The 25,782-nt window shown below is 41.3% G+C and overlaps 1 protein-coding gene across 2 annotated transcripts in view; it reads left to right on the top strand.

Moving 5' to 3' along the window:
• Positions 1-25,782, top strand: part of PRKAR2B (protein kinase cAMP-dependent type II regulatory subunit beta) — a 90,761-nt gene that overhangs the window by 9,395 nt on the left and 55,584 nt on the right. For both annotated transcript variants that reach the window (XM_059170827.1, XM_059170829.1), the window contains exon 2: positions 16,492-16,527. In XM_059170827.1, the coding sequence (XP_059026810.1) occupies positions 16,492-16,527 (36 nt within the window). The remainder of the gene's footprint in view (positions 1-16,491; positions 16,528-25,782) is intronic.

Genomic DNA, 25,782 nt, shown 5'->3' with positions numbered 1-25,782 from the left:
GCGTGTTTTAATAGACATTCATTAGGTAAGTTAATTGACAACAGAAGTTTGGCTGCATAAAGAGGAAAATCCTATCTTATAAAAAGGAAATAAGGTAAGATCCAGGCTTTTTCTTTTAAACTTCTAATTCCCGTCTGCATCTCGAAGTCCAGCCGAGATTGTAGAGTACTTGTTTTTTTGCGGGGATGTGACCAAGAGAATCCTATCCTGTTACAGGTGTTTAGTTAGGAATCACTAAATCATGGAAACACCAATCAGAATTAGAAGAAAAAGTTTAAACAGTTTACAGAAATGTGGTTTTATAGAGTATCTCAGGAGGGGCAGCTGGAGAGACGATAGTTGGTCAGGAGGGAGACTTTTCAAGATCTCCTTTTTGGTAACTTTTGAAAAAATGTTTATGATATACTTGTATTGCCTACTAAATAAATTTTAACTAGAAAAATATGTGAAAGGAAGGCAAGTCCCTTACAGGGATTCATCACGTGAAACAGAGCCCTGAGAGGCACGAGGCAGGGTGCTCAGTGGATTTAATCTTCAGAAATACTCCTGTGTGAGTTATCGTCTTGGTTCTTAGTGCCCAGTCCTCTTTTCTTAACGTTCTGCCAAATCCCACTCTTTCTCCAGGGGTTAACTTGCATTTCACCCTCCCAGTAATCTTCACAAAGCTCTGGTTGGCACTAATGCCATTTGTCGGGCAGGATGAATATGCCATATGCATCAGCGTAAGCTTTGCAGACGGAGGTGTCCTCACTACAGGCGGGCGGGAATAGGTAGGCACGGGCTCTCTCCCTCCAATACTTTCCCTGCCCATAGTAGGTGCTCCAGTATAACTTAACCACAGTTGAATACTAATTGTGTCATAATTGTAAATGTCCACACATGTATATTTCTGGAGTGATTGAAGCCTTCTGAAGGCATGTAAACATTTAGAATAGTCTTCTAATAACCCATTACATTAATGCATTTTAAAACGTTTTCATGAAATGGAAACCCCTTAGCCTATTTTCAGTTTCATAGATTTATACCGCATTATATTAAAAATGAGGCTTTATCTGATATTGGCCTGATATTTGGTCATTCTGCAGAATGCAAAAGCCCACAGGCACAGAGGATTTCTAATAGAGTGTTTCTTGTTTTTTTTTTAAAGATTTGTTCTAGAGAGAGAGAGAGTAGGGTGCGGGGGAGCAGAGGGAAAGGCTCTCAGGCAGACTGAGAGTCATGACGGTGGGATCATGACCTGAGTGGAAATCAAGGGGCGGCAGCTTAACCGACAGAGCCACCCAGGTGCCCCTCTGATGGAAGGTTTCTCATCGAGGACCCGCCCAGACTTCATGTAGCTGCTTCTGCTTTATATGAGCCCCATGCTAAATCTGAAACTTGTCTGTGGCCCTGAACCTGCTTTGTCCTTTCTTTTTTTTAATCTCTTGGCCTTCCGTTGCCATTCCTACCGCCTTTATTGCATGAGTCCTGCCCACCTCCCAAGGCTCATTTGCCCTTTGGCTTTCCCCCCAGCACCAGCCCAGACCTCCCGTCTTTGAGATTCAGACCCATGTGTCTGTCTGCCTCCCAGCCCTCTCCACTTACAGGCTCCAGATAGTTTCGTCCTCAGCTAAAAATGTGATCTCCTGCCTCAGCGCATCCCTGTACTACCACGTCATTCTCTCTCTCTCTCTCTCTCTTTTTTTTTTTGTCCCTCCACTGATGTGAGAAACATGGTCGTAGAGCCCCTTGTGCTCTGCCTCACATTGGTTAAACCCAGTAGTTTGTGGAAAACACATAGATTGTGTTTAGTTGCTGAAACACATAGATTGTGTTTTTCATGTCAAGTAGTGACATGAAAAATCAGAAACAATGGAAATTAAAAAAAAAAAAAATAGGACTGACTTTGGCACGGATTCTGGATCTGAATCCTGGCTCTGCCACTGATAACTTCTGGCACTCTGAGCAAGTTACTTTGCCATCTGTGTCTCAGTTTCTTTCTCCATGAAATGGGAATAACGATCGTACCTACCAGAGAGGGTTGTTGTGAGTATAAAGTGAGATGACAGTGTTACTAAGCGTTATATTTAAGTATGTTAAAGAGAGGGAGGATGAATGAAAGGGAGAATGGGAGAACTTTACAAGTCAGTGAGAGGGACCCCCGGGTGGCTCAGCTGGTTAAGCGTCTGCCTTCAGCTCTGGTCGTGATTCTGGGGTCCTGGGATGGATCCCCATATGGGGCTTCCTTCTTATTAGGGAGCCTTCTTCTCCCTCTGCCTGCTTCTCGCCCTGCTGGTGCTCTCTGTTGCTCTCTCTCTCTCTCTCTGACAAAATAAAATCTCAAAAAAAAAAAAGTCAGAAAAATGAAAGTTTTTAAAAATAAAGTTTGATTGGAAATATAAGAATCTAGAGATTGCTTTCAAGGCAGTATCATGGTGGTACTAGAAAAAAAAGTTATTAATGAAAAGTATAAAAGTAAAGTCTTTAGATCATTTAGCTAAGTGTTTCATACTTTAACAAGCTCGTGCTCCTTTAAATCTCAAGCCTTCTTGAATTCCATTTGAAATGCAAGGTAAATAGTCCGACTTAAAAAAAAAAAATTTAAAAAAGCAATGGTATAAAGCTTTGCTCTGTTTTCACACTTTCCCCTCCCTTGAGAATCCAGGTTTAACTGGCAGAATAAATAAGTTCGTGTGTGTAGAAGCTCCCATGTTTATGGTTTCATTAAAGTATTCACAAGTCATGTTAAAACATCTTAGTAAAATGTAGGTAGGAGTCTTGAAAATAGTCACTTTATTTAAATGAGGCAGATGCTTATAGTAAAAATAGGAATATGTGCCTAAAATATAAATTAATTGGAGAAAATTTGTTGTATTAAATTGATAGCTTGTTGCCATTTCCTTTTGTCATAATATTTGTGAAAGTAAGCTTGTGGTGGGACAGATCTCTACCTCCCGAAGTTTTCCATTACAATGCAGTTTTATGCTGAAAACTCAGAATTCTCTGCTTGCTCCACTACACATTGCTATCTGTATATATTTTAGAAGGAAAAAAAGACCATCCTCTTGGATATCTTTGTTTGTCCCTGGAGTTGTTCACAAGACTTTGATTTCTTTGACTGTCACTAATGACCATTTACAACAAAGCAGTATTAGGACTTTTGATTCATAAAAAGTCTTAAAATTATTTCCTTGTAATCCCTTAAAAAGAATCCAGAAGGTATGTCAGTATTTGAATTCTAATAAAAACTCATTTGTAAAAAGAGTGTTTTGTGAAAAATATTTTAAGAGTACATTTAGCATCAAAAGGGTACAAAGTTTCAGTTAACACAAGATGAAAGGGTTCTGGAGATCTGCCTCACAGCATCCTGACACTAGAGCTGCCAATACTGTGTCATATACTTGAAATTGGCTCGGAGGATAGGTGTTAAGTTAAATTTTTACACACACACACACACACACACACACACACGGGTAGCTACACAGAGGTGATGTCAAAGTTATTTAGCTTAACTGGAGTGATCTTTTCAAGACATATATCAAAAAGTTGTATATCTTAAATATCTAGTTTTGCCATGTCAAAGATAAAGTTAAAAATTCACAGTGTGAATTAATTCTGGTAGTGTTAGAGCATATTTGAGAGATTTTTTTCTGCCAATGCTAATTAGACCAGAACCTTTTATTCCCCTTTGTTTATTGTGAGATATTTCCACTCTACAGAAAGGAACAGACACTGAGGAACTCTCACACAAGTCATCTCCTGGCTTTTACAAATTTTAACATTTTTTAATGTTTATTTTAATCTTTCTGAGAGAGAGAGAGAGTGAGGGAGCATGCATACAAAGGTTGGGAGAGGCAGAGGAAGAGACAGAGAGAGAATCCCAAGCAGGCTTCACACCCAGCACGGAGCCCATCGCAGGGCTCTGTCTCAAGACCCTGAGATCATGACCTGAGCTGAAATCAAGAGTCAGATGCTTAACTGACTGAGCCACCCAGGCGTCCCTGTTTTTCATATTTTCAAAGCTTGTATGAATTACGTCACTTAACAGAAGTTTCATTTATGTAAATTATAATTTTCCCTTTATTTTTTTTCCCAAAGATTTTATGATTTGACAGGGATCACAAGTAGGCAGAGAGGCTGGCAGAGAGAGAGAGAGAGAGGGAAGCAGGTTGAGCAGAGAGCCCGCTTGGGGCTCGATCCCAGGACCCCGGGATCATGACCTGAGTCGAAGGCAGAAGATTTAACCCACTGAGCCACCCAGGGGCCCCCACTTTATTTTTGAGAACAGTTTTTGAGATGATGTTCCATTGATTCATGTAGCTTTAGTTCATTTATTTTAGACTGCTATGTAGTATGCCTTTGTATAAATGGAAGCTTTATCTACTCTTTGACAAATACTTTGGGTATGTCCAATTTGTTGGAAACAAATTATAGTGCTGTAGTGAGCTGTGTGTGTGTGTGTGTGTGTGTTATGCACATGTACTAGAATTTTAAAGATGGTTTTCAAAGTGTGATCTGGGAACCCCTTGAAGGATCATTCCCTCCCAATCCTAGACTTTTTCAGGGAATCTGTAGGGTGAAAGCTATAACAACAACAATGTTCTTTGCCGTTTTCCCCTTCTCATTCTGTCGTGTGAATGGTGGAGTTTTTTAGAGGGTACATGATATGTGATATTGTAACACATCTGAAAGTGGAAGCAGATGTGAGAACCCAGTTTTCTCCCTTACATTCGATTTGCAAAAAAGTAGAACAAAGTCATTCTTTTTACGAAATTTTGCTTGTTTTGGGAAGTATAGTTATTTTCCCTAAAAATATGTTATTTATAATACCATGCATTGTTTTGTTGTTGGTAGTTTTAAGCAGTTTTAATTTCTAGTACAACAAATTGCAGTGGATAGGACCCATAAAAGCAAATTTTTAAGAGTGGACAGAGGTTTTGAGACCAAAAAGTTTGAGAACTGCTACCCGAGGATATATACATAGGTGTGGAGAGGGTGGTTGTAAGGCATGCATAGCCGTAACTACCCCCTCACACTGGCATTTTGTGGCGTAGAGTTGTTAAACTACTTCACATTCTCAGCAGAGTGGAAGAGTTCCTGGTTCTCCACGTTCAAGCTGACATTTGCTTTTGTTGGATTTTAACAAGCTTTGCCAGTAGCCGGATGTTAGATGGAATCCCATCATGAATTGAATTTGCTTTTTCCTGATTACTAGTAACACGGAGTATCTTTTTATGTTTGTTGACCATATTTGTAGGTTTTCTGTGGAAAACTTTTTCGTTCTGTGCCATTTTTCTCATCCAACTGATGATGTTTTTCTTCCTGATTTGTAGGAGGATTTCTTTCCTTCCCTCCTTTCTTTCTTTTTCTTTCTTCATATTAATATTCTGGTTATTAATCCTTTGTTGGTAACATGCAGTGGAAGAATCTTCCTCCAGTCTTGCGTTTTTTTTTTCATTTCGTTTATGGTAATTTTGGTTGAACAGAATTTTTTTTTTTTAAGATTTTATTTATTTATTTGACAGAGATCACAAGTAGGCAGAGAGGCAGGCAGAGAGAGAGAGAGAGAGAGGGAAGCAGGCTTCCTGCGGATCAGGGAGCCCGATGCGGGGCTCGATCCCAGGACCCTGAGATCATGACCCGAGCCGAAGGCAGCAGCCCAAACCACTGAGCCACCTAGGCGCCCTGAACAGAATTTTTTAATATTAAGTTTCTTAATTTCTAAATTTTAAGTTAAGTTTCATACTTAAGATTTTAATCCTTTGATAATATATTTCAGTGTATGGTTTGAGAAGGGAATTTCATTTTATTTTTTAAAATAGGCATCATTTATTACCTTTTGCCCCACTGATTTTTAAATATCAATTTTCCGTCTATTTTGTGAATGTACTTAACATCTCTAGTCTATTCTGTTTTTTCTTTTATCACTACCTCTTTACCTAATTAAGATTAATATGACTTTATATGGTCTTCATATGGTAAAGAGGGTAAGTCTCACCTTGTTTTTTTTTGTTTTTGGTCCCAGAATTGTTTATTCATAGGTTCTTCTTATTCCATAGATCTTTTAGGATAAGCTTAAAATTTTGGAAAATTTTATTGGGAGTTTTACTGGAATTGAACTTATAAACAAATTTGGAGAGAAAAGACATTTTAATAGTATTGAATCTTGAACTTTCCATGAACATGGAAATTTTATTTCTAAGTAATTTATCATTTCTAAGTTTTATTTCTAAGTAACTTATCATTTTTGTTCCTACAAACTAGGATTTTTTTCTATTTTATATTCTGTCATTGTCATTACTGAAAAAGGAACTATTAAAACTCAATAATGAAAAGCTCCAATCAAACTGAGTAAAAGACTTGAATAGTTCAATGAAAAAGACATCAAAATGGCCAGTAAGACAGAGGCTGGTGCTCAGTATTTTTAGTTATCAAGGATATGAAAGTGAAAACCACAATGAGACACCGTTCAGCACACACAAGAATGACTAAAATAAGAACATTCCCGACCTTGTCAAGGAATAACTAGAACTCTCATATATTGCCTGTGAGAATGGTACAAACGCTTAGGAAAACTGTGGGTTTTTATAAAGTTAAACATTTCCCACCTATGACCCAGCAATCCCACTCTAGGCATTTACTCAAGAGAAATAAACACATATGTTCACAAAAAGGCTTATATATAAATATTTATAGACACTTTATTCAAAATAACTCCAACTGGAAACAACCCAAATGCCCATCAACAAGAGAGTGGGTAAATAAATTGTGATGTATTTATGCGATGGAATACCCTTAGCAATAAAAAAGAACAAACTATTGATCCTCTCAACAGCTGGAATGAATCTCAGTCTATATGAAATTCAAAGGAAGGCAAAGCTTAACTGTGGTCATAGAGATCCTAACAGTAGCTTCCTGTGGGATAGCGGGGATTGACTGTGTCAGGGGGCTCAGGGCACCATCTCAGGGTGCTGGCAATGTTTATATCTTTTTTTTTTAAGATTTTATTTTTGAATAATCTCTATACCAAACGCGGGGCATGAATTTTCAACCCCAAGATTAAGAGCTGTACATTCTACTGACTGAGACAGGCAGGCAAAATGTTTATATCTTGATGGGAGTGTTGGTTACGTAGATGTATAAATTGTCAAAATCCTTCATACTGTGCATTTCATTGTATATCAAGTTCACCTTGATTTTTAAAAAAGTTGGACACCTGGATCTTTTGAAGTGCTCTTTTCCACATTTTAAGTAAGAAGTACCATTGTTTTCTGCACTGATTGATTATCTTGTGAAATTTTTTATTATTTCTCTTGGACTCTAACATCTGGGTTATATTTTCATAATTATGAAGCATAAATGGGATTGCTTTTTGCTACTTGTACAAAAAGCCAAAGGTTAGTTAAGCTCTACTATTTCTAAGTATATTTTATATTTTCACCCAATACTGTATTTTAAGTTACAGGTTTCATGAATTTAACACTTCTATGAATATTATATTTGTCCATATAATCACTGTCAGGAAGCACCCCTATTGCATTAATTGCCATTAGCACTACTCATTTGGTATTAATTGAACCTAATATATTTCAAGCAGTGTTTTAGACACCGGGGAGACAGTAGTGAAGCCGACAGACAAGAAAGGACCCTTCCCTCACAGAGTTTGCAGAGTGGGGGGCCGGGGAGAAGGAAGCTGACAATAAACATAATGCCTTAAATCCCTTGAGACAACACCACTTACAGCGCTGCAGGGAACTCTTTTTTTTTAAAGGTTTTATTTATCTATTTGAGTGAGAAAGAGAGCACAAGTTAGGAGGTGAGGAGGGGCAGAGGGCGAGGGAGAGCAGACTTCCCGCTGAGCAGGGAGCCGGGTGCCTATGACGCTTGGGGTTCCATCCCAGGACCCAACCCGAGATCATGACTGATCCAAAGGCAGACGCTTGAACGACTGAGCCCCACCAGGTGCCCATGGGAGGAGCTCTTGAGGGGAACTGAGGGGAACTGGAGGGAGCTACTTTCAACCCTGCGTTCACAGAGAGGCTTCAGACGGGGCATCTGAGGGGAGACTAGAATAGCAGGAAAGTCTCTTCCTTCTGTGAAGTTATGGAGAGGATCTGAATGTAGGTATTTGCCCTAACTGACCTTTATGATTAGACCAACCTTAATCATATACCCAAATTGTTTCCTTAGCTGTTCTCCATTTCAGAGCCCTTCTATTTTTCTTAATTATGTTTTCTGAGTCTGTTTTGTTGTGACTTTATGAATGTGTGACACTTTGAACCCTTGCAACTCTGGGCTCTCCTGATGTCAGTAGTAGTGCAGTCTGGATGGTCAGCTCTTACCAGCAGGCCATTCATCTCCACAAATATGCCCTTTGCACACATTTGACACCCAGGTTTAGAAGAGATAGTCCGGGGACCTTGGGTGGCTCAGTAGCTTAGCATCCCGATCTGGATTTCAGCTCAGGCTAGCTCAGCGTGTGAGATGGAGCCCTGGGTGAGGGTTCCGGCTGTGTGGGGAGCCTGCTGAGATTTTAATCTTCCTCCTCCCCTTCCTTGCCTTGCTTTCACACATGCGCACGTTTGCTCAAAAAAAAAAAAAAAAAAAAAAAAGCTGTTAGAAGAGACTGTTTCAATATGCGCAGAAGCAGAGATGGAGTTTAGGAACCTTTGACAGTGGCCCTTCTTATATCTTACTTCTCTTCTGAGCCAACATTTTAGAATCCTGAAAGTACTTGGGATCCTCTCTCTCAGCACTGTAACTGCATCCACTCTCCGAGTTCTGTAAGTTCAGCAACCTCAGAACTCTCATAGCCAAAACTATGTTTTTCTTTTCCTTAGAGGACATTTTGAGTGAAGTTCTCATGAATTAAAAAGTTGAGAATCAAGTTCATTTATAAGCAAAAACAAATGGGTGTAGTTTTTTATTCCTAGTGTAATAATTATATTTTATTGGTATTTTATTTTATTTTTATTTTTTTAAAGATTTTATTAATTTATCTGACAGAGAGAGATCACTAGTAGTCAGAGGCAGGCAGAGAGAGAGGGGGAAGCATGCTCCCCGCAGAGCAGAGAGCCTGATGCGGGGCTCAATCCCAGCACCCCAAGACCATGACCTGAGCTGAAGGCAGAGGCTTAACCCACTGAGCCACCCAGGTGCCCCTATATTTTATTGGTATTTTAAAATATCAGTTATATTTTGAGGACTTTAGTTCATGAATAGAAAGAACGAAAATGCGCATCTTTTTAGTGGTCCTGCAAGCTGGTACTTTCTAAAAGCTTGAGTGTCTGTATTTCATCAGACTCTGCCAGACTCCATCCGTGCCCCCTTGGTCTAGGTGGTTGGACCCCTGACCTCAGGCTGTATAATCAGAAGGGAAGAAGCAAATTGGTTCCCCAAATGCCTGCCTTTCCAACAGTTCCCATTATGTCTGGTCACAAGTACTTTGAGGGTACACAGTTTATAATCTGTGTCTCCTTGGAGCCAAGACTGGAACACTCTGGAGAGAGTACCCCCCAACTGTAGCTCTTTCCTAGTCCCCCACAGCTCCTCTAGGGGCCGAATCCCAGTGGAGTCTTGGGCACCATGCATCCACCTGGAAGCGAACTCAGAGGCTCACAGGGACAGTGGCAACAGCAAGAGTAATCAGAGTGTCTCTGACTACTTACAAAGGTGGTCAAATCTCCTCATCCTTTAATAAAAATAACTGGTCCTTTTCAGTGTCAGGAATTAAATTTGTATAAGAAGGTTTGCAATGGGGCGCCTGGGTGGCTCAGTGGGTTAAGCCGCTGCCTTCGGCTCAGGTCATGATCTCAGGGTCCTGGGATCGAGTCCCGCATCGGGGCTCTCTGCTCAGCAGGGAGCCTGCTTCCTCCTCTCTCTCTCTGCCTGCCTCTCTGCCTACTTGTGATCTCTGTCAAATAAATAAATAAAATCTTTAAAAAAAAAAAAGTTTGCAATGGTGCTTTTTAGGTTAATGAACAATATATTTCAGGTTTTGTTGTTTATTTGCTGTCTCCTAAAAGAGGTGATTCTTCCTTGGTTCAAGGGTGAAGCTTACTTCATTTTTAATTTTCAAAACACAAGTGTAAGAGAATTTAATTCATTCTGAGCTAAGTGTTTACTGTGTCAAAAATAATTAGCTAACATGGTCTCAATTTACATAATTTCTAGAATCTTTTATTTAGACAGTTAACAGATTTAGAAAGTGTTTACTGCTAGAAAAAGCAACTAATAGTAGAATAAGGATGCTAATTATTTGGTCGACTCCGAGATTACTCTGTACATCTCACTTTGGGGTATAGGAACACTTCTGCCAAAGGGCTATGTCACCAATGCAGTTCCAGTATAGACATGGTGAGAGTGTGTGTGTGTGTGTGTGTGTGTTGACCAAACACACAGCTCAGGGCTCTTACTTCTTTAACCTGGAGCTTCTTTCCCAGTATTATGCTCAAAGATGCAAACTCTGTGCATTGCTGTCAGTGGGTATAGCTTTTTTGAAGACCAGACTCATTGGATCATGCTTTCAATTGACTGCTTTTGTTTTTTAGTGCTTTCTTTTGTTTTTGTTTTTTGGTAGGCAGCAAATCGAAGTTTCTTGAGCAATACTACAGAGTTTATTGAGTGGTAGTACAAAGCTCCCAAAAAGGGATGCCTGGGTGGCTCAGTGGGTTAAGTGTCTGCCTTCAGCTCAGGCCATGATTCTAGGGTCCTGGGATTGAGCCCCGCATCGGGCTCCCTGCTCAGCGGGAAGCCTGCTTCTCCCTCTCCTCCCAGCTTTTGCTGTCTCTCACTCTCTCTGTCTCTCAAATAAATAAATCAAATCTTCAAACAAAACAAAGCTCCTGAAGAGGAAGGGGAGAGTTGTCCCGACTGCTTTTATTTTTTTTTTAATTTTTTTTATTTTTTTAAATTTATTTTATTTGACAGAGAGAGAGATCACAAGTAGGCAGAGAGGCAGACAGAGACAGAGGGGGAAGCAGGCTCCCTGCTGAGCAGAGAGCCCCATGTGGGGCTCGATCCCAGGACACTGAGATCATGACCTGAGCCGAAGGCAGCGGCTTAACCCACTGAGCCACCCAGGCGCCCCCCGACTGCTTTTATTTTTATAGAATTTAAGTTGTTTTAGTCTTCTGTAGAATTTCTTTCTTTTTTTTTTTTTTTAAAGATTTTATTTATCAGAGAGAGAGTGGGAGAGAGCGAGCACAGGCAGACAGAATGGCAGGCAGAGGCAGAGGGAGAAGCAGGCTCCCTGCTGAGCAAGGAGCCCGATGTGGGACTCAATCCCAGGACGCTGGGATCATGACCTGAGCCGAAGGCAGCTGCTTAACCAACTGAGCCACCCAGGCGTCCCGCTTCTGTAGAATTTCTAATTTACCCAAATTTTTTGGTTAGGTAGCTTCTTGGCGTGGTGTAAGCCATTGTATTTGGAAATACGACTAGACTTGGTCAAACTCTTCAGGGACTCTTAGCTGTCCAGGGCCCCACGTCCAACTTCAATAAAGCAAGTAAAATGACTGGGTCAGGGAGACTTGCTCTATTGATTTCACAGTTTATTGATTAATGATGAGGTGTTCACTTAGCAGCACTTGTCTGCCAGGCATAAAGAGGTGAGAAGATAAGCAGGTCTTGCTGGTACCAGTGGGGGCCCAAGTTACAGGTGTGGGAAGGTCCTTTCGCTGCCGGGAATAGAGAAGCTCATTCAAGCTACATCACCTTGTGGAGCATTTTTCTTGTAAGGATGCTCTGACATGACGGAAGGCTTGAATCAGTTCTACTTCTGGGTCTCCTGGGAGCAGAGGAATTAAGACTAATCTAGTGGAATATAGTTTGGGAAGGGAGCGGATCTCTGGTTAGGCAAGCATGTAGATATTCGGAGGAACACAGGCCTCTCAGTAATCCCCTGGGATGGCATTTGGGAGAAAATCAAACCTGTATAAATATTTCTGTACTTTTCCTTCGGGATTCACTAAGATCTGAGGAGTCACTAAGATCTAAAAATGTTAGGAGTTTAGTATACTCTTAAATCATATTTGCTTGTTTTTTTCAGGCAGATAATACATTTCCTATTTATTTCCTTCTGTATTATCCTAGTCTCCAGTATTTGTGTGTGTGTGTGTGTGTGCGTGCGCATAAGTAAATACACACAGCATACCCACAGGATAGGAAAATCTGAAGGTGGAAACCGAGAGTCTGGGAAAACTAAATTTGACTTGTCACATTTGAAAACATCATCTGTTAACCTTTTTTGTGTGTGATTTTATACTGCTGCTTAGTGTATTTTGAAAGTGGTAATATTAAAACTGATCATATTAGCTCACAATAAATAAACATCAACCTCTCACATTTGAATAGGAATTTATAGCTTATGGGCACGTTCAAAGATTTTTTTCCTTTTTTTTTAACTTATTCAGTGTTTTGGGATTTTGGGGGGGGGGGGTTAGTTCTTTTCTGAAGTTCTTTTAAAATTCTTTCCTAAAACCTCCCTGAAAGGAGGCAGGCAGGTCTTAACTTTTCCTATTTTCAAAGTTGAGAATTTAAGTCAACAGCATGACTCCATGCATCCCAGGGCCCCTGACTCCAGTTGGTAGCCCTGCCCGTGTGGCAGGCTCTCCGGGGTACAGAATGTCGGCAGTGTCCTTTCTCGCCTTCTGCCTATTCCCCTTCTCTCTACTTAGTTCCTGAGAATCAGAGAAGCAGGCACACCAGAGCCGGATGTTCATTACTTGCTTCAGCAGCAAGGCTTCCACAACCTTCTTCCCTATTTCGGCAGCTAGACTAAAAAAATCTAGAGAGACTGTGTAGGTTACTGTTAGCTTGCCAAAAGTTCGTGCAGGGAACACCTGTGCTTCATATCTGCAAGTGAGTACGGAGGGTTGTGGGTATAAGGGATTGAGTTCTTGGTAATTGTCATCCAAACCCAGTGTTGACTTGGGCACCAGGGTGGCTCAGGTGGCTAAGCATTGGCTTTCTGCTCAGGTCATGATCCCAGGGTCCTGGGATCGAGTTCTGCATCGGGTTCTCTGCTCAGCGGGGAGCCTGCTTCTCCCTCTCCCTCTGTCTGGTGCTCCCTCTGCTTGTGCTGTCTCTCTCTAATAAATAAATAACATCTTAAAAAAAGAAAGAAAGAAAGAAAACTAACACAAAGCCCAGTGTTTACCTTGACTACTGCAAATCACTTGCGTGGTGCTTCCCTGTTCCTCACTGCCCCATTGCATACCCCATTCACTACTGGGAGGTGGAAACCATAGCTGTATAAGCTGTCGACTCACATAAATTGTGGACTCAATTTAAACACTGAGACAGTTTCTAGCAAAAGTATAAAGGAGGCATAAAGGAAAGCAATCTACCTTCAGTAAAGTGAGGGCATTTTTACAGTCAGGCTCAGATCCTGATTTGCTTTAGATCAGTGTATCAGCAGGTGTGCACCCAAGTATGTTCATGGAAGACATCATGTAGTTAGGATTCTCCCCCTTACGGTGTGGTACCACGAAGAATATAAAAGCTGCAAATGTCATCCGACCAGGTGTATCATACTGGTTGATTCAGACACCTTAAGTGGCTTTGCAGCAATGCCCTGATCTTTTGAAATGCTGAATATCTATTAGTAAAATTCCAAGCAAAACAAAATACACAAAACACCCCAGAAAACTCTTTGGATTAATGTTGTAGCTGTGCTGTGGAAAATTCAATGCAAAACTGTGTAAAATAACTGTGTTTATATATAAACACTGTTAGGATCTAGGATCTGATGGTTATAAGCTGACTCTGGCCAACCTGAATGTCCAGATGTCTGGTGAGATACTTGAAAGCAGTGCAGAATACAGGAGTGGGGTTTCAGGAGGTCCCAGATGCCAGCGACCTCCTGTGAATTACTGTGACAATTGAAAAGATTGCCCCCCCTCAAATTAGAATACACCTTCGAGATGGTGATGGCACTTGGTGTTGCAAAGCTCTGCCTTACACAGGTCAGAAAGACCTGGAAACCTAAGGGATCCCAAGGGAACAAAGACTGCCCACCATTTCGGATCAGAGCTCCTCATGCTGTAATTTCATTGTCTCGAGAGGTTGGAGAGGGCAGGAGGAGAATGTCTGCTCTAATTTTTCTCCAAGGCTGACAGGTTTTCTGCCTTCCTCTGCCTTTGTCAGCCTGCACTATCTCCTCTGCCTGCGTTCTTGCCGGGAAGTGCTTTGCACCATCTCCATTCCCTGTCCTTGGAGCTTGCTGGGGAGCCTTTCTTCAGGCTCGGTTCCCGAGGAACTGTGAAGAAGGGGTTTGAAAGTGTTCAAGAAAACTGGTGGAAAGTTGCTTGGTTTTTTTTCTTTTTCCTCTTATGTGGTGAATGTACATACCATACAGGTTACCCGTTTCAAGGTTTTCAATAAGTAATTTGTCACTTTGCAAGTATATGTCTAAAGTATTCTGGTATATAAATAACAGTTTTATCTTGCTTGGTCAGTTTGAAAGATACGATTTTCTATAAACCATAGCATTTTATTTTATTTTAAGATTTTATTTATTTGACAGAGAGAGAGATCACAAGTAGGCAGAGAGGCAGGCAGAGAGGGGGGAAGCAGGCTCTCTGAGCAGAGAGCCTGATGTGGGGCTCGATTCCAGGACCCTGGGATCATGACCTGAGCTGAAGGCAGAAGCTTAACCCACTGAGCCACTCAGGCGCCCCAACCATAGCATTTTAATAATAATTGATCTTGTGACTCACGTTAACAAATGAATCGTTGATAACAGTGGGAATCAATATGGAAGGATGTATTTACTTGTCGCAGTGTAACTTCAGAAGTCAGTAGTTTTGCTTCCTGTTCTCTGTGAGGCAGCATTTTGGTACTAGCGGTGTCTAGGTTCAAGTCCTCCAGCTCTGCCGCAGAGTGGCTTTGTGATCTGGAGCAAATCAGAATCTTGGAGCTTTATCATAAAAATGTCCTCATCGGTAATGTGATGTCGGTGTTTAATACAGTGGTTGCAAGGATTAATGTCGAACATTGACACAGTCCTCTTCTAATACTCATTCCTATGCATCCACTTTTTTTCGTTTTCTAGACACAGTGCATGTAAAATCTTTGTCTTCCTTTTTCACTTGACCTAGTGTAAACAATTTTTATAATTACCATTTTCAAAGTATTAAAATTCAGTATTATGGTATACAATGACATTCTGCCACTAACTATACTGTGGACATGTTGTGCTCTCTGTATATAATATGAACCATAAATTTACCTGCTTACTTCAAGAAATAAAGCTTTTCACAACCTCCCTTCTTGACTTAAGGATAAGCAAAACTGGGAGGAGACAACAACCTGAGTTGAGTCTGGGCCGTGGCCCATGGGAGGCTTCCCAGGTGAGGGACGGTGCGCTTCCACACGCCACCTTAAATTGCAGCCTTCAGTATACAGATCTGGAGGCCTTGACCTCTGGGTTGCACAGAAATGATTAAAACTATAACTATTAAATCTGAGAATATCAAGGATGTACTCAATAATGATTTCAGTACACACAAGCATTTTTCATTTTGTTTCCTTTTTTTTTTTTTTTTCATTGTAAAAATCATGCTGCTGAATAGAAGTATACTGTTGACCAGGAAAGAATGAAAATTTAAGCAAACACGTGTTTTTTTTGGCAATTAGAATTGCAGTTCAGGAGACACAGACACAGGTAGGAGCCTGAATCTGAGGAAGCCAATGAGAGGGCAGGGTTAGAGAGTCAAAGGGCTGAGAGTGTAGTTCTCGTTCAGGTCCTCCGTGCGAGAGAGAGAGTGAGAGAGAGAGAGGAAAGAAGTGAGTGGGGATTGGTTGGGGTAATGTGCAGATGAGGGGTTGAAGCTTTGCTAAACTGCTTTGGCTCCTTTTGAAGTGAAGAGTGAGGAGGATTCAGGTGTCCTGATGAGAAGAAAGGAAGTCCCAGCTGAGAGCTTGCAGCTGGCTGAAGGGGTCTTCAGAAAAATTTGTGGTTTTCCCGGTGAGGGTGTGAATAAATTCCTCTACCTTTATGGCCTCCCGGTCCCATTTTAAGCGACTCTGTTAACTAGGGTTACTAGCTGTGTTTTGAAATCTCCTTTAACAAGACATACTGATTTTTCTTTCTCTAGTAGTATTTCTGTAGCATAAATCTCTAAAAGTAGAATTACTTTATTAGAGGACACAAGAACCTTGTATGGCCCACGATGTGATTGCCAAATTGTTTCCAAAGATATTACATGGATTTACATACAGATCCTCAGTTAAGTAGTTTCAGCTGTATATAAGGCGAGCTTTTTTTTTTTTTTTTTTTAAATTTCAGGTGCTTTAAAAAAAGAAAATTTCAGGTGCTTTGTGGGGGACTAATTTACCAGGTGAAATATTGATTTTAATTTCTCTTTCTTGGCTACTGGTGAATTTAAACAATCTTCACATATTTGTGATATTTCCTCTTGCATTTCTTACTCATTCATTTTTTTCCTCTTTTTAGCTTAAGTAATATGTATAATAATGTGTAACCATATTCTGCTTTTTCTCTTTTAGCTCCGGTAATAAACCGATTCACAAGGCGTGCCTCGGGTAAGTCAGATCATATTATGGATTTTGCTTATTAATGGTGACATTTCTTAAGTAATAATTGCTGTAGAGTAATGATGTATTTGTCGGTCGTTTTCCCGGAGAACCAACCATCGGATATAATCAAGGATGAGGACGTAATTGGAAACAACCTCTGTGTGGTTGAACTTAAACCCACCCTGTGCACTGAGACTGATGCACCTTTTAATTTTTTTTATTTTTATTTATTTTCTTTTAAAGATTTTATTTATTTATTTGACAGAGATCACAAGTAGGCAGAGAGGCAGGCAGGAGGGGGTGCAGGGAAGCAGGCTCCCACCTGAGCAGAGAACCCGATTCGGGTCTCGATTCCAGGACCCTGGCATCATGACCTAAGCTGAAGGCAGAGGCTTTAACCCACTGAGCCACCCAGGTGCCCCTGATGCACCTTTTTAAATGGAACCTCTCACCCCGATTTGTGTATTCTTGCTCTTGAACAATTATTATCTGCCCGGTTCCTGGATGTGTCAGGCACGGTTCAGAAGCAGTGATGTAGAAGATCGGCGAAGGACATCCTAGAAATGGTGGTGAATGAGCCATAGGAAAAGGGACAAGGAACAGGGAACGAGGATAAGGGACAATGGATAAGGGACAGGAAAACTCTGAAAATGTAGGTACAGGAACCTGTCTTCATGGTGCCCTTTGAAAGAGGAGGGAATTGCTCTGCCTTTGTTAATGGCCCTGAGGCTCTTGCTCTCTTCAAGATAGCGCAGTAACCTAACATATGTTCACTGTGAGAGATTGCAGGCACTAACAGATGCTTGAGTTAGATTCACAAATACTGTACCACCTGCATTGGTGGGGAGTACCGGCCACAGCCGAGACCAGTTCTGTCCACAGTGGTTTAAGTAAAGTGAGCTTGGGCATTGAAGTGGATGAAATTTACTTCTGTGGAATGCCTTCCTCTCTGAACATAGAGGACAAATGAAGTGTTAACTGTGTTTGATGTGAGAAAATTACTCTTTCTTTTAAGTACTCTAGAATTTTTTGTTGTTGATGAACATTTTGACTAGATCATTTCTGACGTCTATATGATACAATTGAGTAATTTAATCAAATTACCTTGTTTCCATTGTGCTAGATTATTAAAGATGTTTTAAAGATTAAAGATTATTAAAGATGTTTTAAGGTTAAGTTTTATTTTTAATTTGTCGGCAGTTACTGATACAATTTATTCTTATTATGTAGTGACTGGCTATAAGAGGAAAAAGACCAGGATTGAGAAAATGAGAAAATGTGCTATATTGGGATAGTGTCTACTTTATCCTGCTGAGCTTTTTGTAATCTGAAGACATTTATTTTGTTTTATTTTTTAATTTTTTTTTAAAGATTTATTTTTTATTTATTTGACAGAAAGAGAGATCACAAGTAGGCAGAGAGGCAGGCAGAGAGAGAGAGAGAGAGAGAGAGGCAGAAGCAGGCTCCCTGCCGAGCAGAAAACCCAATTCGGGGCTCGATCCCAGGACCCTGAGATCATGACCTGAGCCGAAGGCAGAGGCTTAACCCACTGAGCCACCCAGGCACCTCAAGACATATTTATTTTAAATGGTGCAAACAGAGTGGATTGTAGTGACTTCAGTGGAATGAGGAATCATGTTTATGTCAGCAAGACATCAGATGATATCCCGAAGCAGAGCCATTGAGCGTGATGGTGTTGTAGTTTAGGGATATGGTCTTTTGTGAGCAGTGGTGGGAATAAGAGAGGAGCAGTAAGAGAGTCCGTCGTGTGGTATCTTGTCTTCATGGTATAAAATTCTCTCCATAGGTGCATAGTTAGGAGTCTTAGAATAGATCATCTCTCTTTCTGTCTCAAACTGTAGACATGAGACACATGTATCTGGGCAAGTTGCATTAGCATTTGTTGTAGGATCAACTTAACCTCAATCAATGGGTCAGAGGCTCTAGTGTGTAGGGTAGCTTTGAAACATCATTATTTTAGTTTCTCCACCACCACTAAATCTGTGTCCAGTGTATCTCAGTAAGACTTGGCTGGAAATGTAGGGAAGATGGAATGCCAGCAAAGAAGCCCACAATAAAGTCAGATGTTGTGTTTATTTCTAGAATGACAGGCATAGGAAATGTCGATGAAAAAAGAGGAAACAATTTGATTTAAAGAAAAAGAAACAAGGTGATATCAAGTTCAGGAGTTGTGTTATATTTAGCAATAAGCCTTAAAAGGAGTGAAAATTATTACCGTAGGAATATAACACACTGGAATCCATTATGAGAATGAATCTTGACATTGATTATTTTATGTGCATCTTCAGTCTTTCAGGCAAGGGAAATAAAATTATATTTACTACCTTAGATACAAAGAGCAGTGGTATAGGAAGGAAAAAAAGAAATGAGACCTATTAATCATCTACCTATCTGTAATTTATTTGACCTTCTTATTTTTTATAAAAGTTTCTCTAAAACTTTTCTGGCAAAGGAGAATACAGAAACAGTCTTAAGCCATCTTGAGGAGGAAATCCTATAGTTCTCTTTGTTAACTCAGTGGCCAAAAGGAATTTAATTTAGTAGTAGAGATACACATCAATTTATTTGGAAGTATCATTTCCTGAAAATAATAAATGTTTACTTAAAATGTAGAAATTCATATTTGATAGTTAATATTTTTTAGCATGTCTTTTTCTTTTCTTTTTTTTAAAGATTTTTTAATTTATTGTCAGAGAGAGAGCACAAGCAGGCAGAGTCGCAGGCAGAGGCAGAGAAAGCAGCCTCCCTGTTGGGACAAGGAGCCTGATGCGGGACTTGATCCCAGGACCCTGGGATCATGACCCAAGCCCAAGGCAGCAGCTTAACCGACCAAGCCACCCAGGTGTCCCAGTATGTCTTTTTCTAATGGAGTTTTATTTCAGAAAAACTTTTTCTTTTCTGAAATGAACTATAAAACTTACATAAAACCTGTCATTTCGGGGAAAAAATAAGTCAGGTAAAATCAACCAGAAGTTTATGTGATATGACAGTTTGTTTCCTTTTTTTTTTTTTTTTTTTTTAAAGATTTTTATTTATTTGAGAGAGAGAGAAAGAGAGGTCATAAGTAGGCAGAGAGGCAGAAGCAGGCTCCCCACCGAGCAGAGAGCCCGATGCAGGCCTCGATCCCAGGACCCCGAGATCATGACCTGAGCCGAAGGCAGAGGCCCAACCCACTGAGACACCCAGGAGCCTGACAGTTTGTTTCTTATTCGTCTATTTTTTAATAATGATTTCAACAACAAAAGCTGTGTAATATACAATAATATACTACCTGTGGTGCTCGGTAATCAGTCACTGTTGATGGAATGAAAGTGGAAAAGAATATGTTACAATGAATTTCTAAATCTTTGAGGTTTTGTCTTTTGCTATTCCTACTGTATCTTAGAAAAATAAATACTACAACTGTATTGATTCAAACAAAACATTTCTTTTATTATACTTCTGGAGGATGAGGGGATGTTTACATTAAGAAAGTGTTCAACAAATACATTACTTTGGATCATTTTTACACCTTCCACCACACTTTCTGTGAAACTCTCTTCATGTGCTCTCAGTGCCTGCCTACAAACCTGTCAGTTTTCATTTCTGTAAGTAGACGTGTCACTCAGCATTTTCAAATGGATTTCAAATGGAGTTTGTGGAGGTTTCAGGGTTTCCTAAGCTCATTTTCCATGAAGTGGAAAATGGAGAATGAAAGGCATACAGTAGGGGATGACTTATGGCAGCAAACACAGGTGGGCGTTAGATTGGTTACGTTCTGCAACACAGGATCGAAACTGTCAGGTGTATTCTGAAATCTAGATGAGGAGGTATCTTTGGATATCTTCCTGACAGCACCCCATAGCCTTAATTTTATCACTTTTTTTTTTTTTTTAATATTTATTGTTCATTGAGCTGTAGTTGACATAGAACACTGTGTGTGTTTAGGTGTGTGGTGTGTTGGTTTCACACATTTATATAATGCAGTGTCACTATCCACAGCCTTATTTTTAAGCAGCACCCCATAATCTTCTTTTGAACAAATGAAGTACTACTTTTGTTTTATTTTTAACTCATTTCTACTCTCAGTATATCAATATGTCTTTTTTACATACACGGAAGCCACACATAATCTATTCTGTAATCACATAAGCTATTATGTGATTATATATAACATACATAAAATTAACAGAAAATACACATACTGTCTTGGAATGTTGATGGAATTAGAATTAACATGGACAGTTTGGAGTATTTTGGAAGGTTATTTTTCTTGGTGGAATAATGGAGATATACCATTTATTATAATTATTATTAAAAATTAATGGTAGGGGCATCTGGGTGGCTCAGTGGGTTAAAGCCTCTGCCTTCGGCTCGGGTCATGAACCTGGGGTCCTGGGATTGAGCCCCACATCGGGCTCTCTGCTCTATGGGGAGCCTGCTTCCTCCTCTCTCTCTGCCTGCCTCTCTGCCTACTTGTGATCTCTGTCTGTCAAATAAATAAATACAATCTTTAATTTAAAAAAATTAATGGTAGTGGTAGACATAGTCATTGGACAAATTTTTGAAGAGTAAAACATGACAACAGTCCTGTTGCTTCTCTGTTCTCTAGTACATTATGTAGGAAAGACTCCCGAGTGTGGGGTTTCAAAGACTTGAGGTCATACCACCCATACTGTGCAAATTTGCTTGTAAGTAATTTTGCACATTGAGTTTTACTTTCTTATTTTCACTTTCTTTCATTTTGGGATCATAAGAGCTATAATCCCTCTTGTTCTTATGGTTAAGCTAGATGGTTTTTATAAAGCAGAGTGGCTAGGCTCTCAGAAATGTTAGTGATCAGCCATCTTCTGAACACAGTTTAAAACAAAACAAAACAGTAAGACCCTCACTGCTGTGCCTTAGCCTTTCATGAATAAGCCTGAGGGAGTCATAATACTCTTTGATACCATCCTTTAATATGGGGCATCTCCTTTTACTGTTTGCATGCTACGGTTTTTAGAAAGATCATAATGGTTTTCCTCTGTGGTTTTGTCTCTGAATTGGAAAAAAGAAAAAGTGAAAGAAATTTCTTGTTACTCTTGAGACAGTGCCTTGCAGTATGAACTCGGACCACACTCTCTGATTTTGTTTTAACCCCAGGATTTTATTTTGGAATAAGTCAAGCTTATAGAAAAGTTTGAAGAATTGTTCAGTGATCACTTTTCTCTGGATTTTCTGGTTCATATTTTGCCACATTTGTAGACCCCCCCACCCCGTCCTTCCTTGCGCACGCTCATACATACACTTCATTTTTTCACTGGATTTTTAGGAATTCTGAATACTTCATTTGTGTCTCCTAAGAACAAGGTCATTCTTTTGCATAATATTACCCTTAAGGAATTTAACCTTGATACAGTGCTGTTATCTACATAGAGTCTAATGTCCTTTGTTGTCTTGGTGAAGCCTCTGTTCCTCTCTTTATCTAAGCTGATTCAAGGATTTTTAGATTGCATTTAATTTTCATGGCTCCATTTTTCTAATCTTTCATAAACTGACTCCCTAAAATTTTTGAAGTCTGCTTCTCTTGACGTTCTGAAGCTTCTCCTTCCCAATGAAACCATTCCCATTATCACCGGTTATGAATTCTTAGTTCACTTGGGCGTAGCCGCTGTCTGGTCACCGTGCCCCACTGGTGTTGGTGAAGCCTTAGCATTTAGCATTGCTTTATTTAGTACTGCTTTCCTGGACTGCTGTTGAGCGTTACTTGCTCTAATGCATAATTATTTCTTATAGTAGAAGTGAAAATGGAACAACAAATTATGAATTTGGTAATTTTCTTTTCTCATGTAGATAATTAACCACACTTCAATTTTTAGCCATAATGTGAGCATTGAATTTTATAGTATATTTTTAACAGAGCTAAAATTTTATCATTTTCCCTGCATTAGCATTTGGAGTAATTCAGAGGTGAAATTAAGTCTTTAAATTTCACACACCCACTGTGTAAAATGATATATTAAAAATTGAGTAAAATCACCCAAATCAGAAAATGATTAGTCCCCAAGATAGTAGTGAAACAACAGAAGTTCAGATCTTTTATTGACTCCAATTCAGAGAACATATGCTTCCTTGATTCAGGGAACATATGCTTCCTTTTGTTTTGTCGTGGAAATATTTTGTAGCATTGGTGTTCATTGTTTTTTTCTTTAAAGTTTTTTGATGAGAGCTTTTAACCTTCGCATTTTTTTTTTTTTTCAAGATGTCATTCTCATGTTGTCAGGCCAGTTTGCTGGAGTGATTATATTTACATTTGTACTTTATTTTTGAAATGAGCTTCAGTTTGAAAACTCATTTGAAGCTTGGTCATGACCAACACCAGATGACGCCACCAGGAGCATATTCCTTGAACTGATTTCCTAATTCATTCTGCCGACATTTACTGCAGCCCTACTGTGTGCGAGATACAGGGCGAGGCATGCAAGAGGAGTAGGACACGGCCCTCCAGAAGTTCACAATCTAGCAGGGGAGCTGGCTGTGACTGACTTGGTGTGGTGAACACTGTAATGTCCACAAACAAAACAAAACAAAACAAATCCTACAATTGTTGCAGGGCATGGTTCACAGAAAGGGGGCTAGTCATTAGGGCTTATAAGGTGGGTTTCAACAGAAGAACAAGGTGCGTGGTTGTGCCTTATCACGAATAGCCAGCTGTTTTTATCATGACGTCCCCTTGTGCTGCTCTGCACCTTGCCCCAGCATCGAGACCTGTGGCACGGAGTAAGCAGATGCCCACGGCCATGGGCTGCAGGGGCTTAAAGCCAGGATTTGCTTCTGCCTTTAACTTACCATTCCTTCCCAACCTTAGGGTCTCTGATGTCAGAGGAGGCAGGAGAGGCTCTGGCCTCCGAGAGACCTGTGCTGGAATGCAGCTCTGCTACTCCTGTATCCACTTACTAAAAGTGTGGGGGGGCCCCGGGGCTTCGTCATCTTGCTAAGGCTCGGTTTCTTGAGGTGTAAAATGGGAATAGTCCATACCTCACGAGATTATCATAGTGATCAGACAGTGGATGATACGTGAAAAACACGACACAGTGTTCTCTCTGGTTCAGTTTCCCGGTGTAAGCCTGTTGTCCAGTTGTGTCTCCTGCATAACAGGGCTGCCAGGAGCCGGGCCGGGACGGAAAGGCAGGTCCGAAGTAGCTGAGAAGGCTTGACATGGAGACTTGTTAGAAGGGGGACCCCCCCCAGGATTAGGCCAAAAGCAAGGGGCAGACGGTTCAGCTGAGGCAGCAGGATGAACCAGAGGGCCCGGCCCTGGTCAGGTGGACTGAGTCGCGAGGGTGGTGGGTGGAGCTGGAGAGCTGCTCTGAGATGCCAAGTGTAGCCCCCAGGCCACTCCCTCGGGGGGACTGGAAGTGGTTCCAGGCCGCTTGATGCACCTGTTGGCTCTTTGTGCCCAGACTAGCTCTCCCCTGTGGTTCTCCACAAATAAAACCAAGTGAGCAGAGGAAGCTGCTCCCGTCTCGGCCCATCCTCTTCCCTCCCCTCCTGTCATCCCCTGTCAGCACTGATTTCTTGGCCCTTGTAAGCGTGGCCGTTCTTGGGTGCATTAGCGTGCTGTGAGGAAGAGAGCCTCGTGCAATCCGTGGGCAGTGTTGAGTCCCTGGTTTTGTTTTTGTTTTTGTTTTTTAATAAGGATTTTATTTATGTATTTGACAGACAGAGATCGCAAGTAGGCAGAGAGGCAGGCAGAGAGAGAGGAGGAAGCAGGGTCCTCGCTGAGCAGAGAGCCCGATGGGGCTCGATCCCAGAACCCTGGAATCGTGACCTAAGCAGAAGGCAGAAGCTTTTTTATTTTTATTTTTTTTAAAGTTTTCATTCATCCACCTGACAGAGATCGCAAGTAGGCAGAGAGGCAGGCAGAGAGAGAGGAGGAAGCAGGGTCCTCGCTGAGCAGAGAGCCCGATGGGGCTCGATCCCAGAACCCTGGAATCGTGACCTAAGCAGAAGGCAGAAGCTTTTTTATTTTTATTTTTTTTAAAGTTTTCATTCATCCACCTGACAGAGATCACAAGCAGGCAGAGAGGCAGAGAGAGGGAAGCAGGCTCCCCATGGAGCAGAGAGCTCGATGGGGGCTTGATCCCAGGACGCTGAGATCATGACCTGAGCCGAAGGCAGAGGCTTAATTCACTGAGCCACCCAGGCACCCCAACCGAAGGCAGAAGCTTGAATCCACTAAGCCACCCAGGTGACCAAGTCCCTGATTCTTTTTTGTTAGGCCCAGGAATGCTGATAGGCATTCTCAAGGCCAGTGAGAAATTCAGTTATCTTGAACTTAACTGCATTTTCTTCAAAGTTCTCTTTGAGTCCCCCAGGGAGGGGGGAAAGGAAGGAGGTAGTTAGAAACATGCTCAGCAGTTCAGGGCAGAGGTGGGGCGCAGGACAGGTTCTCTTCTCCTGCTCCCAGGGTGGTGTCCTGTGTCCTCAGACTCTTCACACCTCAGACACCAGCGGGCTTGGCAGATGGCCCGCTGGGGTCCTTGTGCATCCTGGTTACTGGACACTGCCCTGTAGAGCAGATGTGAGTAGATAGAAGGCGGCACGGCCATTCTCTGATTATGATCAGAGTTCAGGTCCCTGTTCCACAAACCGTATGAAGGATCAGCCTCCCTGCCCCCGAATCCGTGGCAGACCAGTACTTTTATACAATAGGAGAAGATTGCCGCTGCTGTATCCACATGCTGCAGTGGCCCCGAAGCTCTCCCACTCTCAGATCTCTCCCTGTGGACTGCTGTGCATTCGTGGTCTTGACTGGTGTGCTCTGTGGGAGATCGGAATCTTCTCATAAAGGAAAATTACCATTCATCCCCAGATAACTGACTATTAAACCAAAACCAAAACCCTTATTTTACTACTTTGGCATCTTGTGAGAACAGACGGCAGTATGAGTGGTGTCCCCTGGAGAGGGAGAATGGTGGCAGGTGGCCGCCCGGCCCAGGTCCCGGGGACACATGTTGCTGCCACTGCCTGGTACCTGCCTGTTCACCCTAGGAGCACTCTGGGGGCTTCGCCTCTCTGCCTCCCTGCCGCTCACCCACAGCCACGTCCCCTTGCCCCTCAGCATCCTTCCTGTCTCTCTTCGTGCCACCTGTCTATAGAGGGGGTACTCAGGCTGCTATTACTGTTCACACAGCACTTAATGCCGTGGTTGTTTGTTCATACATCTCGTTCCCTCCTACACTGTGTGCATTGTAGTTAACAGACTGAGGAGAAAGAAGG

The sequence above is a fragment of the Mustela lutreola genome, chromosome 4 (genome assembly GCF_030435805.1).
Source record: "Mustela lutreola isolate mMusLut2 chromosome 4, mMusLut2.pri, whole genome shotgun sequence".
NCBI lineage: Eukaryota > Metazoa > Chordata > Mammalia > Carnivora > Mustelidae > Mustela > Mustela lutreola.
The sequence above is the reverse complement of the archived record's forward strand: the minus strand, read 5'-3'. Positions and strand labels throughout refer to the sequence as shown.